General features: G+C 34.2%; 2 protein-coding genes across 5 annotated transcripts in view; one reads left to right on the top strand and one right to left on the bottom strand.

The window, feature by feature from the left end:
* Positions 1-2,185: 2,185 nt before the first annotated feature.
* Positions 2,186-3,014, top strand: LOC132315873 (thioredoxin H2). The gene is made up of 3 exons (XM_059814293.1): positions 2,186-2,407; positions 2,515-2,637; positions 2,746-3,014. Exons 1-3 carry the CDS (start codon positions 2,261-2,263, stop codon positions 2,893-2,895), a joined length of 420 nt encoding a protein of 139 aa, XP_059670276.1. The 5' UTR covers positions 2,186-2,260; the 3' UTR covers positions 2,896-3,014.
* A 3,212-nt stretch (positions 3,015-6,226) lies between these two features.
* LOC132315872 (inositol hexakisphosphate and diphosphoinositol-pentakisphosphate kinase VIP2-like) overlaps positions 6,227-14,868 on the bottom strand; it is a 50,157-nt gene continuing 41,515 nt past the window's right edge. For all 4 annotated transcript variants that reach the window (XM_059814289.1, XM_059814291.1, XM_059814288.1 and 1 more), the window contains 9 exons: positions 14,481-14,722; positions 14,252-14,296; positions 12,751-12,817; positions 11,308-11,379; positions 9,708-9,961; positions 9,440-9,497; positions 8,734-8,901; positions 7,062-7,136; positions 6,227-6,807 (listed from right to left, as the gene is read on the bottom strand). In XM_059814289.1, coding sequence (XP_059670272.1) covers positions 6,544-6,807; positions 7,062-7,136; positions 8,734-8,901; positions 9,440-9,497; positions 9,708-9,961; positions 11,308-11,379; positions 12,751-12,817; positions 14,252-14,296; positions 14,481-14,722 — 1,245 coding nt within the window. In that variant the 3' untranslated portion in view covers positions 6,227-6,543. The remainder of the gene's footprint in view (positions 6,808-7,061; positions 7,137-8,733; positions 8,902-9,439; positions 9,498-9,707; positions 9,962-11,307; positions 11,380-12,750; positions 12,818-14,251; positions 14,297-14,480; positions 14,723-14,868) is intronic.

The raw sequence follows: 14,868 nt of genomic DNA, 5'->3' as shown, positions 1-14,868 counted from the left end.
TTGTAAAAGTTGTGCATTTTTTTCATTCTTCTCTCCCTCTCTCAACATGAACCCAACTCAAGTGGGTTTAGGTTCAAGCCATGTGTCAAATGGTCCAAGCCACTAAGACCCAAGAATAATATGGATGAGCCATATTAAAATTGGTTAGAGCCATTTGGTTTGAGTTGCACCAATTTCATCATTTTTTATGTATAAATGCATTTGTGAGTCAGAAAAAGTATTATACAGAGGAGATTCGTCGTATCCATAAGTTTATAATACTGATATCGGTGGATGTAGACCGTTGTATCCTAATAGATAAATGCAATTGAGTCCGTTAACACCGAGCGAGACGTAAATTATCTTAAGGACATAGTATCAAATACTAGTCTCTGTCCAGATTATTTATTTATTATTATTATTTTATTATTTTAATTTGAATGTTTAATTAAATATTGAGTTGTATATTTAATTAATTATTTTTAACATATTATTAATTATCTTAAAGCATATTAATATAAAATTAGTTATATATTAAATGTCATATGAAACATATATTTACCAACACCCTGCTCTACAACGTGATGAGGTTGAGGCTACTTTCGGTTTGGGTTTGGGTCGTCCATGGGCAGAGAATTTTAACATGGTAAGAAGAGTGAAAATACAAGACAGACAATTGAAGAAACCCTCTTGGGAGATTCTGCCTATTATTATCCTCGCACTCTCACGTGTGAGAGGGATCTGTTTTTTTGGTCTAATCTAAGGCATCTTTTGTTGGGCTATGTGGGAACTTTGACCTTCTTAAGAGGATGACATGTCTTTCATATTTTATCTAATTTAATAATAGTTTAATTAAAAAATCAGCCAAATCAAAAGATTTTATTAATTTTTTATTTATCTTTTTCTCCATCATATAAACACTATATTATTCTACCTTTTCTTTTCTTTTTTCATAATTAACCCCTAAAAATAAACCTAATCAAATATCATTAACAAAAAAATAAAATTGTTATTGTAAAATTTAATATATATAAATTGGTGAAATTTTTTATATTTTGCATTTCATTGACATTTTATCATATTTTTGCTATTTTCATGTCAAAATATAAGGTTATTAAGATCTTTTAATACAAAAAAATGACAACTTAGTCATTTTTTTTAATTTTCATTAATGGTAAGTGGTGTTGTTGAGTACACTTGTCAAAATTTAGAGGAGGTCAAAGCAATAAAAGTCAAACGTTCTATCTATGTAATTTGCCCAAACCTAAGGGAAATTCAGTGTAACTTATCCTATTTTATTTTAGCCTGAAACTTGATAGTAAACCTGTTAACGGATCAAATTTGGATCGGATCTGACCTGATCTGAATCCGATAAACAATATAGCCAACCCTCCGTTAGATTGTATGAAAGTCAATCCATATTTGATTTTTAGTTTATCGGACATCCGATCCGATAACCCGATCTTTAAGATTTGTACTTTTTTGTTAAAATTTTCAAAATATAATTTAAGAAAAGTGAGAGAAAAAGAGAAATGACCCCAAAAAAAAAAATGAACAACAAAAAAGAATAAAGACCAAACATTTGATTTGTTAAGTAAAGAAAAATAATAATAAAGAGAGAGAGAAATTAATAAAGGGGAGAAATTTTGAACTAACAAAAATTTTCAATTATATACATGATAAACCAGTGTGTAAAGTATATCTTTTATTAAATATTTCATGAAATACACACAATAAATAATATATATATATATATAGATAGATAACATATTATAGATAATATTTGATCGGATTGAATTGACCAAGATACATATTCAATTTGTTAACTAAATGGATTATCGGAATTGAATAGTTAACGGATTATCAAATTAAATTTTTGATCTATATCCAAATTATAAGATCAAGTTCAAATTGAATTCAAATCAAAATTTGATACACTGATAATACGTTGGACCTTCTATATGCCTTATTTTCTTAATAAAAAGTCTAAGATTCCTGACATTATAAAATTCATAATCCACTAGATGTAAACAACTAGAGAATATTTTTAGTAGAAAACAAAAAGTTAAATATTTTTTTAAAAAAATGGTCCATTTATGCAACTCAAACTGAAATTGTACAAGTTTATATGCGTTTTGTTTTTTGTTTTTTTTTTTTTTTTTTGTTAGAAAAGATATAACAAGGAAATACATAGACAGTTGAATACCGTCTAGGTATACCGTGTTTGTGGTTTCATTTTTGTTATCCTTTCTTTTCTTGTAGAGAGAGAAAAACAGAAGCCATGGGTGCGATTCTTTCTAGCTTCTTGGGTGGCGGCGCCTCCACCACCGACGGCTCCTCTTCCTCGTCGGACTCTCGTGTTATTGCTTTTCACTCATCCAACAGATGGCAGCTCCACTTTAACGACTCCAAAGAATCCCCAAAACTGGTACACTTACACACACACACACACACACACACATATATATATATATCAATTAGGGTTTTTATCAATTTAAAGATCTGATTTTGTTTTGCCTTATTGTGAGAGTGAAGATAGTGGTGGACTTCGCGGCGTCGTGGTGTGGGCCGTGCAAGTTCATGGAGCCGGCGATCCAGGCCATGGCTGCCAAGTTCACCGAAGTTGACTTTGTAAAGATCGATGTTGATGAATTGTCGGTACGTTCAATTTTAACCGTCTAATTTTGATACAATCAGCTGATTAATTTTAGATAGACCGTTGACTGATTAGGGTTTTTGATCTGTTACTTGGGGGGGGAATAATAGGATGTGGCGCAGGAGTTTGGAGTGCAGGCGATGCCAACGTTCGTGTTGATCAAACGGGGGAAGGAAATAGATAGAGTGGTTGGGGCGAAAAAGGATGAGCTGGAGAAGAAGATTGAGAAGCACAGAGAGCTGCCAAAGTTCGCTGCTTGACCGCGAATATATAATATATATAGTGATTGATTGTACTTTACACCTATTTCTGGCTGATGATGAGAACTTATGGTTTCATTTCAAAATTCAATCAAAATTGTTGGAACTTTCTTGGTTTACTTTGTGTATGTGTTTGAATTACATTCTGATCAGCTCTTTGTTCTCATTTGTGGCTTTATCAGTGGATCTTTATTTCAGCAAATAGAAATATACATTAAGCGATTCATTTTTTATTATTTTTTTTTTTTTTCATCTTGAAGGGACAAATTTACAACTGAAACATTATTACCCGTTTGCCCAATAAAACCTTATTTTCATACTCATATTCACTTGAGACAGCATATGAGCAACAAGAGCTTCAGCTAAATTAGCTGGTGCAGTGTGGGGGATAAAAAACACAAAGGTTATTAATTCTGCCAAGGTGGTCTCTCACCACTACACCCCACGCGCGGTCGTAAAGTATTATTATCCGATAAAACATTCTTTCTTAATTTTTATTTTTTTTGGTGTTTGGTGAAAGTATAGATGAGTCCATGCGGATTGCGTGTTTAAAATAATTTGTCAAAAATTGATGGACAAGAAAACAGTAGTAGCTTTGGCCGGCAAGCCTCTTTATGATTTGATCAATGAATAAGAGTGAAAAATGATCATTCTTAGTGGTAAAGTTGAGTTTTCAGCAATCAATGCACACACGTCACCGGGTGGTGGTGCATTGTGGCACGAGTTCTCCCGCTAAATTTTCAACAACGGTAAGGCCAGATATATTTGGGAACAACTTGAGTGAGTCTTCCCCACTTGCTATCCGAGATGGGGTAGATGATTCCCGCATCTAGTAGCTTAATCACTTCTTTCATAACCACCTCCTTCACGTTAGGATTCAACCGGTGCTGCACCTCTCTAGAAGGTTTGGCGTCGTCCTCTATATGAATGCGGTGCATACAAATAGAGGGATCGATTCCTTTTAAATCAATCACTACCTAGCCAATAGCTTCTTTATACTCTTGTAGCACCACTAAAAGGCTATTTTCTTGATCCTTTGAAAGGTTTGATGCAATGGTGACTGGAAGAGTTTTATTTGCACCAAAAAACACATACTTGAGGTGGAGTGGCTTTAACTCAAATTGTGGAGGAGATTTCAATGAAGGTATCGGAGGAGTGCTAGAAAGTTGAGGAAGTGGTTCTCTTAGCACTTTCCAAAAGGGAAAGTCCATGACAGCACCAACTTCGAGCAAAGAATTAACTTCTTAGATAGATTGGTCAATATCATAGTTTCCGAAGTCAAAATGAGACATGCAAGTTTCAAGAGAATCCTTACTTATAATGAAAGGGAGAGATTCTTCGACCACTTCATCTAACACATTAATGAGAAAACAATCATCCTCATCAAGAGGATGTTGAGTTGAATGGAAGATATGGAGTTTGACTTGCATATTTCCAAAAGCGATATTTATCACCCCGGTTCGGCAATTTATTGAAGCATTAGCCGTAACTAAGAAGGGCCTACCGAAGATCATGGGAATATGTTTCTTTGGATCATGGACCGGTTCCGTGTCAATAACCACAAAGTCTACTGGAAAGTAGAATTTGTCCACTTTGATAATGACATATTCAAGAATGCCTCGTGGGTGCTTGACCGATCTATCGGCAAGCTGTAAGACCATGGTGGTTGGCTTAAGATTGCCCAACCCAAGTTGTAAGTAAACTGAATAAGGAATCAAGTTCACACTCGCTCCTAAGTCAAGGAGGGCCTTTTCTATCTTGTTGTCACCAATGACACATGAGATTGTGAGGGCACCCGGATCCTTATACCTTGGAGGAGTGTTGTGCTGAATTATCGCACTCAGTTGTTCAATTAGTTTTACCTTCTTTAGTAAATGACTTTTGGAAGTGCATTTTTGAGTGCATAAATCCTTGAGAAATTTGGCATAAGGAAGAATTTGCTTGATAGTATCCAAGAGAGGTAGGTTGATCTTTACTTGCTTAAAGACCTCCCACATGTCCTGAATTTTACAACCTTTATTTCCAAAATGTATCGACTCTTAGAGACGTTGAGGAAACGGAGCCTTAGGCTTATAAGAGGTCTCCACAATTTGGGGTAACAAGCTTGGGATTTTCAGTGCTGGACTTTGGATTTTCAGGAGTGAAAGTTGGATTAGATGAGCTGAGATTTGGATTTTTGGGAGGAAGAACTTTTTCATCTTTTCCTCCATCAACCTTGTTGTCCACAATTCGACCACTCCGAAGGGTGGTGATTGCTTGGACATGTTCATGATTAGGTACACTCGTAGGAGGGACTTCGTCAATCACATGAATCCCTCTAGGATTCTCAAATGGTTGAGCGAGAAGTTTTCCCTTATCCTTTTCAAGAAGTTGGTTCATCGAATTAGTTATATGTCCCACTTGATTCTCAAGTTTAGCTATTGACCAAGTATGTGAGTAAATCATTTGGAGAGTGGACTGCAATGATGTCAACAGTTACTTGTTAGATTCTAAAATTTGCTTATTAAAGGGTTCCATCATTTGTTTATTTGCCACCAAAATCTCATCAGTTAGAAACATAGGAGATGGAGTAGAAACATTTGGATTATAAGGTGGATGGTAATTTAAAGAGGCCTGAAATTGCCTATTTAGGAATTGAGAAGAGGACTAATTTTGATGCCCTTGATTTTGAAATGTCGAACTTTTTGGGACTGGTTGCCTCCACGAAAATTCAGATGATCTCTCCATCCCAGATTGTAGGTATCTCTTTATAAATATTTTACGGCAACCAAACATTAAAAAATAAAAAATATATTTTAAAACATATTATACATCGAAACAAACGGAATTTAGGAATCTAAATGCAGTATAAAATTAAGTTTCACGGGGCCTTCTTGGGGAAACCCATTGGGGAATTAACTCTCCAGAACCAGATGCGACAGAGTGATGGATATTCGAAGCTGCAACATAGAATTCTTGCCCACATGATAGTGCGCCTTTAGACAGCAATTTGATTGGACTTTTCCAAAGATTCCAACATATGCGTGCAATTAATAAATTCGAAGAATCCTTGCTTGCGTTAGATTGCTCACATAAAGCAATTCATTGATTCCCAGTTTCACAAACCTGCAACTTGGAAGGATGTCAATTTCAAGGTAATTTATACGACACCCATGCAATGCTCCTGCAATTATCAAAAACACAGGCTTCCGGGGCATAGAGCTTGAATTAAAAATTGAATTTTAATAGCACACAATGTGGGAGGATTGGTTTAAGGATAGATTAATTGCTTCATTGTTTTGTCTGAAATTTAAAAAATGCAATTGTAAAAAGTTGTTTCTGGCCATAAATGGAACTGAGAAAGCAAAATCACGAATTTCTTGCAGAAAAGGCCAACATAGCTAAAAACTGTCTTCTGAGGTCATCCTTTACTAAACATTTTCAATTTACATCAATAGGGAAAATTTTGGTTATGAAAACTGTTCACAGGCAATGTGAACTACTTTGCCTACTGTCAGCATTTTTTTCGGCTTCCCCTATTTGTTGATCACTTCAAAATTCCCTCCAGTGGTACCTCAACATTTTTGATGATATCAATGATATAATGAAAGACAGAAGAATAAAATAATGTCACAGAGAAGGGGGGAGAAAAAAAAGTATAGACATTTCTCACTTCCCACTAGCAGCTCCATGCTTATGGAAGGGCCAAAGATTCACCAAGCGTTCGAGCACTAGTGAACTTTTAGAGAAGTAGCCCGTGAATCCCTGGGGGGTTGATGGTGGAGGAAAATCCTCTGCTGGCATGGCAAAAGGGCGGAACATTTTCTCCATTTTCTCTAATGTCAGGTATGAACCTACTTCTTGCAGCCTTTCGGGACCCATTATTGGCAGTGTGTGCTCTTGGTGCAGTGAAGCAGCCTCACTATCGTTTTTCTGCAAACGAAATACCACAATCATAAGCTTTAATTGGGTTAGCTTTAATATATGCTAAATTTATCCAATATCAACATGTGAATATGTCTAAGGTCAATCATCTGCAATGAATAGCAGTGTATCAGGAAAAACATTATAGTTTAGGCTATTTTAAAATATCTAATTTTAAGCATCTAGTGAACGCAATGCCAATGGATGAGGCAGAAAGGTAATCTTTCAACCACAGCTCTCTAAATAAACTGAAGATGCATTACCTCCAAGGGAGATAAATCCGCACCACGGCTAAAAGTCAACTCAACACGGAACCTTTTTGGGTCTTCCAAAGCCACCTGCAGTGCAATTTCACAAGCTCATTGAGCGGGCCAGAATAACTTTAATAAAAGTTAACAGCTACCTGGATATTAAATTATTAAGAATAGAACCTGCAATGCATGAGACACTAACAATACATGTTAGTATAACCTAATCAGTCATTATCGACAAACAATTCTAGCTCTAAACAAGGTCACATTCATATTCTAGATTATGGCAACTCATATTTAACATAAAACCTCTATGAGATCAATCTTTATTCTTTATATTGTTTTAGATTGCTGTTAGCATTTAAGGATCTCACTCTTTTTCCTTATCAAATTTCTGTATGCACAGCATACTGCCAAAGTTGTGCAGAAGTCCAACAGTCAAGGATCCATGTGACTCTTTTAGAATCTAACCAAGTGGACAAATGAACCACAGAAACTATTTGTCACTCTCGACGTCTTCCTAACCAAATAACACACCTGCGATTCCATAGGTATACTGCAAATAAGAATAAAATAAAAGAGGGAATTACCCAGTGTCGTCCCCATTAACCAGGGTGCTGAGAGGGGTGGACCCAGTACCAACCTAACTTTGACATTACTTGCACAAAGTAACTGTTATCATGATTCAAACCACTTTCATGACAGCCCAAGCATTTACTAATGCACTAACAACAATGGCCCCTTGCAATTACGTAAACTAGATCTTTATTCTTCCAAATTTCCCAGTGAGATAAGAAATGGAAGGATAAAAAGGAGTCCCAACAGGCTTATCTTGCAATCGTCTCGCCATAACATGTTATGGGAAGGCAATCATGAATTCTCATTCCTATAATGCAACTACAATGTAACATTTAAATGCTAACAAAAGATATAGAAGTTACCGCACAATAAGACAATTATAGAAAAAAAAAATGTTTTGTAGAACTTCTCCATAATTAAAAGACGGGTATCTTATCCAGAAGTACTGGGTTACGCCCTTAAATAAAACAAAAGAAAAACAAAAAAAGGAACAAAACAAGTTAGGTCTACAAGAATGAACTGTTATGTTAAAAGGAACCTTTCAGATGCACACTTTGTGCAGATGATAACAGAGAACAGTCCATATCCATTCCATCTCTCCTACACGGTGATGACCTTGATTAAGGCCTTTTCTAATTAACATTTTGGGAGTAGTAAATGGTAGAGACTTAACTTTGTTTAGAGAACTCAAGTCATTCAAAGACATATTTACTCAACTGAACAAATAACATCTTAAGAAAAAGGTTTTCATAAGAAAATCGGTTCTGCTAAAGAATGCTATCAGGAAATAGAAAAATGAAAAGAATGGGAGAAGAATCAATAACGCTGTTTCTTTTCTTTCACACATATCTATATCGGATGATAGGGGTATGTTCATTACATCAAATTATCACTAGTCACCAGTAGTAGATTAAGAAAATGCTCGTTTACTACCTGATTTATATACTTCTCCAACGCAAAAAATAAAAAATAAAAAATGTTCATTACTTGAGCATATCCAGAGAAAATAAAGCATATGAACTTGAGGGGAAACACAAAAAGTAGTCTTCACCACTTGAAAATTTGATTGGTACAACTAAAAAGAAGAATTCGGGTAGCTACCAACCTCTGTGTTCTCAAACATCCTCAACACAATATAACTCATGTAGTCAAGCTCCTTGGTTTTAGACAAACGCTCCAAACCATTATCGCAAACAAGGCTACCCTCTCCTTGAAGAGATTCATCCAAGTTACAATAGCGGAGAACATTCATTAGGGAATGAATATGTGATTCCTGCCATTTGAAGTATAACGCGTTTAACATGAGGGGATCAACAAATAAATATTGAGAACATAGACACCTCTGACACAAAACTTAAGTGAAAATGTCAGAGACAGTCCATCTCCAGTATAAAATTATGTTGGACACGTCACAAATCACACAAGCCACTTTGAAAACCAATAACTAATATCATAATATAGTGCACTGTGCAACACATAGTGATAATCATATATAATAACCGATCATAAGAATATATTATCCAATAAAATAAGAGAAGAATATTTAATAATAAAATATGAAAACGATCTGTAGTTTAGATATGTAACTTAATTTTATGCACCCACGATGTTTAAACCATATTGGATTTTGACATCTCTCTCAAATAAGCTCAAATTGGTTATTGATAAAAGAATTTTCCGATGGTTATATGATTATTTTCTTATGTTGATCAAGGAATACTTCCAGGAAATTGTAAAATTTTAATATTCAGGATTAGAAAAATAGGAGAAAATGACAGACATGTAATAAATTTTTTAAAAAATTTACTCACTGATGTAAAATAAAGGCGTGTCCGCACATGTCTGTCTGGTGTCTTCACATTTGCATACCTGACAAAAATAATAGAAGAAACAAGAATATAATCAATAATGCGGAAGTACATATTTCCTTTTCTTTCTTTCTTTTTTATTCTAATAAAATTTCTGCTTAACTTAACCTCCTCTCCTTGAAGAGAAAATATAAAGATATATATATATATATACACATATGTATATAAGTGTGTGCTTGCATTATACAAATCAAAAGAATCATATATTCACTTTGGGTCCAAGCGATATTTTATCTCTTTATCCTCATCATCATCTTGATCCATTGATTTTTCACTTGCGAAACTAGTTCTTCTTGTCTCTTCATTCTTAACGAGAGGCTTTGAATGAGAATCCGCATCTTCTTTCCCATTCTTAGTGGGATTTGAATGTTGGTCTTGGTTACCCTTCAATTCAGCAACACTGATTGCTTCTTCACGAGTATTCCTCAGATCAATCAAAATTTTGCCCAACAAACGACGAGCAATCTGAGTTGCCACAATGTAAGGGGTTATGATAAAAGAATTTGTGAGAAAGTAATCATTGATGGCAAAAGATATGTGCCCTTTTAAACGATTGAAGCAACAATATAATACACGATGCAGAGATAACATACTATACTTAGCAATGCATAATGAAATTACAATAAGAAAGGATCTTACTTAAGAATAACAGTACTTGAGAATTTAGAATAGACATCAGGTTTTATTCAGTGCGTGTACTAGTTAACCATGCCTTAGACTAAGAAGTTCTGACTACATGTAACTGCAAAGTAACAATAACAGGAACTACTTGCAGGATACAATGCCAAGAGGTCCTAATAATGTCCACATATCCATGACTGAACGTCACATTTTCTAAGTTTTTTTTTTTTTTTTTCCCCTTCTGATAAGTAAAAATAAATTAATAATAGGTGCTCCTTTTGAGCGCATCCCTAAAATAATTATAAAAAAGTATACAACCCATACCTGATTATCCACAAAATCCACTAATGCTTCAACAGAATCACATTCAGTAACTCATACCTGATTATCCTACATCTTGTACAATAAATTGTAAGAAAAATTACCGATAAGTCCTATTCTACCGTCTTAAACACCAACAAGTCCTAACAATTTCTCCCCCCCCCCCCCCCCCCCCCAAAAAAAAAAAAAAAACCAACAAAGTTCTACTTCTCAAATAAATATTACCACATTAGTTATAAATCTATCAAATTTCCAACTTTGCCTTTTTCAGTTTGAAACAATGTTTTAAAGACTGATTTTTCTGTTCTCAATTTTAATTATCATTAATTTTGTCCAATTTTTGAAATACATTGAATTTCCATACTATTTTTTGAATTTGGCAAACACAGTATTTTTAAAGAAAAAAAAAATAAATAAATAAAAAGATTAATTAATAAAAAGAAAATATTTATCTCGTAACAGGTGTTCATATACAAAATTAGGTTCAAAAACTGAATAGTGCAAAAGCTGGAATTTTGATCAATTTGGAACTACAGTGCAAACTAAAAAATATTAGCAAAATGTGAGTACATATATTATAATGGGTCCACATGAAAACTATAGTACAAACTGAACAGGGTAAAGTTGAAATTTTGGTTTAAAACTATCGTAGATATATTGAACTTTGTTGTCTTATTGAAAATTATTAGGACCTATTGGTCTTTAATAGGGTAAAATAAGATTTATTGGTATTTTTCCAAAATTGTATATTGCAATTTAGAAATTAAAATTTGCCGTTTACCTTGATATGTGCATGCACCAATGCAATTTTCGAATATGGAATATGAACTTACATACCACCAAGGGGTGTAACATAGTAGGGACTTTACCTTTGAGCCAATCTTCAGCTTCTGCTTTGGATTAATCCCATATTCATTAGGAATAACTCCATCTGCTAGCAACTGAAATAACAAAATCATAGCATTCAGCCGCTAATGATGATTATTTGATGCCACCTAACATTTTATGTACATTGTTGGAGAAGTAATTAATATAAGCTCATCCTTCATTCTACATCCCTAAATATATAACTTTTTGGAGCTGATACTTTGAGGTTGCAGACTGATGAATTGTCCTTATAAGTTATAATATAATAAGAATAATAATTTTCAAAACTAAAGCTGCTAAATTCAAATTTCAAGGAATCCAAGGGAAACGGGTCTTGAAGAAAAACATTGTTAGCTACTATAACTTGTTCTATTGCAGGATATTTGAGGAAAGCATGGTATCAAAAAGATACAATAGAAATATAAAAAGAAGAGAAAAGGAGAGAATTGCGTAAAGGCTTAAATGAGATGAATCACTCATTCACAACTCTAGTATTTATAGATAAAAAGAGCACATACTCATATTACAAGAACAGAAACTAAATCAAACCTAAATTGAATCACAGCATATTCTATAGCATAATCAAATCCCTGCTAATATGGTAAGTCATTCCATAAATCGTGGTTATCATATATGCTAACACTCCCCCTCAAGTTGGTGCGTGGTTATCTGAAACGCCCAACTTGGACAATGCATTCTCAAACACAATCTTGCAAAAGCCCTTTGTAAGAATTTACAAGTTGCACAGTGAAAATCTGACTAGCAATGATTTTCTCTCAAATGAAGTGCCGATCAACAAATCAAAAATATCTCCTCAGACCATAAACGATTAACAATGTCTCCTCAGACTATTTCCCCTCACATATTTAAAATATGTAGATGGGAGAATCAACAATGTCTCCTTAAACCATTCCCCTTCATACATATGTTCAAACACTGTAGATGAAAGAATCAATAATGCCTCCTCAGACCATAAAAAAGAAACAACTATGTCTCCTCAGACCAGAAAAAAGAATAACTATGTCTCCTCATTGAGGTTGGACCACCCTGCCTACCAACACCTCCCGAATGGCCATTAGACTTTCCCGAATGGGTGGTGCCGAGCTCACAATGCCCTCATTGCAGTAGGACCACCCTGGTTTTGATACCAAGTAGAAATATAAAAAGAAGAGAAAATGAGATAATTGCGTAAAGGCTTGAATAAGATGAATCACTCATTCACAACTCTAGTGTTTATAGATAAAAAGAGCACATGCTCATATTACAAGAAAGGAAACTAAATCAAATCTAAATCGAATCACAGTATATTCTAAAGCATATTCTATAGCATAATCAAATCCATGCAAATATGGTAAGTCATTCCATAAATCGTGGTTATCATATATGCTAACAGATACCATTCATAAAGGCAAAAGAAAAAAAATTGTAGGCATTTTTTATTGTACCTGAGCAACTTTGAAGAGTTCATCCAAACCTGCTAGATTAAGATGTGCGTTGTGCAACAGATCATATCTGTCAAATGAAGCCAAGAAAAATCTCAAGCAGCTTGAATTTCCGGGAAGAAAGAACAAAAAATCTAAAGCACAACAAAAGCGATATCAACGAGTCACTTCATCTTTTTTTCTACCAACAGCATATTTATAAGAATTTATTTGAATGAAGTAATCCATTCATTTTTAATACCATTACCATTGCCTGAGAAGTAAATTGAAAAGCACCATAAAACAACTGAACCAGTAAGAAACCCTTTCGAATTTTCCACAAGATAAAATCCTTATGCATGCATGAACTGAAACAAGTTTGCTCTAGAATGCACACCTACAAAAAATTAATGTCCAAAAGCAAGAAAAATAAAAGAAGAAAAATGACCAATTCAACACCATAACCATCATGGCTACATCATTCCTGTAATATGACAATTCCATTCAGTTCCAGACTTCCAGTACAATTTTTATGTTTCTATTATGAGGAAAGTCATGAAATTAAGCCTTTTTGGCTAAGAAATTAAACTATTCTAATTTTTAAAATGAAAAGTTTTACATATAAAAATAAGTAAATAAATATGAAGACACAAGCACAACCAAGGGTTATTTTAATACATAATACATGTTCCATGCTTTGTACAAGATTCTCAGAAGAGTTTATGTAGAAGTACAGAATTAAGGTCCACATCAGGAAAAATAAAGGGAGGACATCAAGAATTATCTTGACAAATTAATTCAAATCCCATTACAAATTATTGATAAAAATGTCAAGAAAACAAAATGCTACAATTATATGCCACGAATTTTTAAATATTTCACAGAAGGGATCAGCACCTCATTACACAATCACCTTTGAGCGATCAGTCAATATTTGACTAATTTAACTGACATGGTTTTGTCATGTGCAACAAAGAATAATGCTTGCACCAAGGATAAAAATGATATGAATTGAAGGTCCCACAAGGTTCCAGGCCGAGAAAAGAGACGTTACAGCATATGCTTTGCAATTACAGCAGAAAGCGTAGGCTCTAAGTTTTAGCAGACAGCATTCACACAGCTGAACCAATATAGTTGTAAGGACTTATTGAGCTGAGATAGGTTCTTCTTGATAAGATGAACCAAGAAAAGCATGGTTATGGTAATAGGCCAATGGCCTACAAACTTGACCCACATAAAATCATATTTGACAATTTTCAGTATAGTACATGGCAACAAGATATCAATTAAATGCAAAGAAGTACAGGAAAAGGAAATCTGCATCAAACTACCCAGAACTTCTTGGAAGTAGCATATAGGGGAAAATAATAATAAAATAGAAGAATAAATAAAGCATCACGAGGAATAATAACCTGCAATCAAACATTTAAGAACCTCCTTAAAATAGCTGTAGGAGGTGTCTTATTCAAGTTACAATTCAAAAACAATTCTTGTGGTAACCATCAACAAGAAAAATATGACTTACTTGCACGAATCATAAACATCTGGAATCTGGGTTATGTCAAACCGGCTGCAAGAGAATCCAGTATTAGTGAAACTGCATGGCTATCAATCACAATTCAATCATATCCAGCAGTTGATATGATTGAAAATTAATTTTTTTCTAAAAAATCTAGATGAATAGCAAAAGTTTATAATGATAATGGAAAATTTCTAACTGAAATGGCTCAAAGATGGAAATTATGAATCCTTACTCTTTGCGTTCATTATACAAATCTCTCTCAAGTTTTCTCCAACGAGCATACATTAGAAGGAATCCCTCACTGCCACATGGCAGTCCAGCAGCAATACGATCAACATCAATGTTCGTCTTACCAAGGGCCCTTGCTTGGTCATATGGAGGCATTACATCATATGAGCCTGTCTCTGCAAGCTTTTTGTCTTCATCCATAGCCAGTAGTCTCACTTGTTCAGTAACCTTCTTAGTCAATTTCACCTATTTGAAAGATATCCAGACAATAAATAAATAAATAAATAAATAAAGAGCAAAAGGCCAAAAAGTTAATGAAATTCAGGATCAATTTTCAATTTGCCAGCCCCTTGGTCAAAATCTCGAATTTGAAGAAATCCATTTGTATAATG

Source organism: Cornus florida, unplaced genomic scaffold, assembly GCF_030987335.1.
Source record: "Cornus florida cultivar Cherokee Brave unplaced genomic scaffold, ASM3098733v1 CherokeeBrave_3.0.0_Hap2_Chr07, whole genome shotgun sequence".
Lineage (NCBI taxonomy): Eukaryota > Viridiplantae > Streptophyta > Magnoliopsida > Cornales > Cornaceae > Cornus > Cornus florida.
Note: the sequence above shows the minus strand (reverse complement) of the source record. Positions and strands in the feature narration are given on the sequence as shown.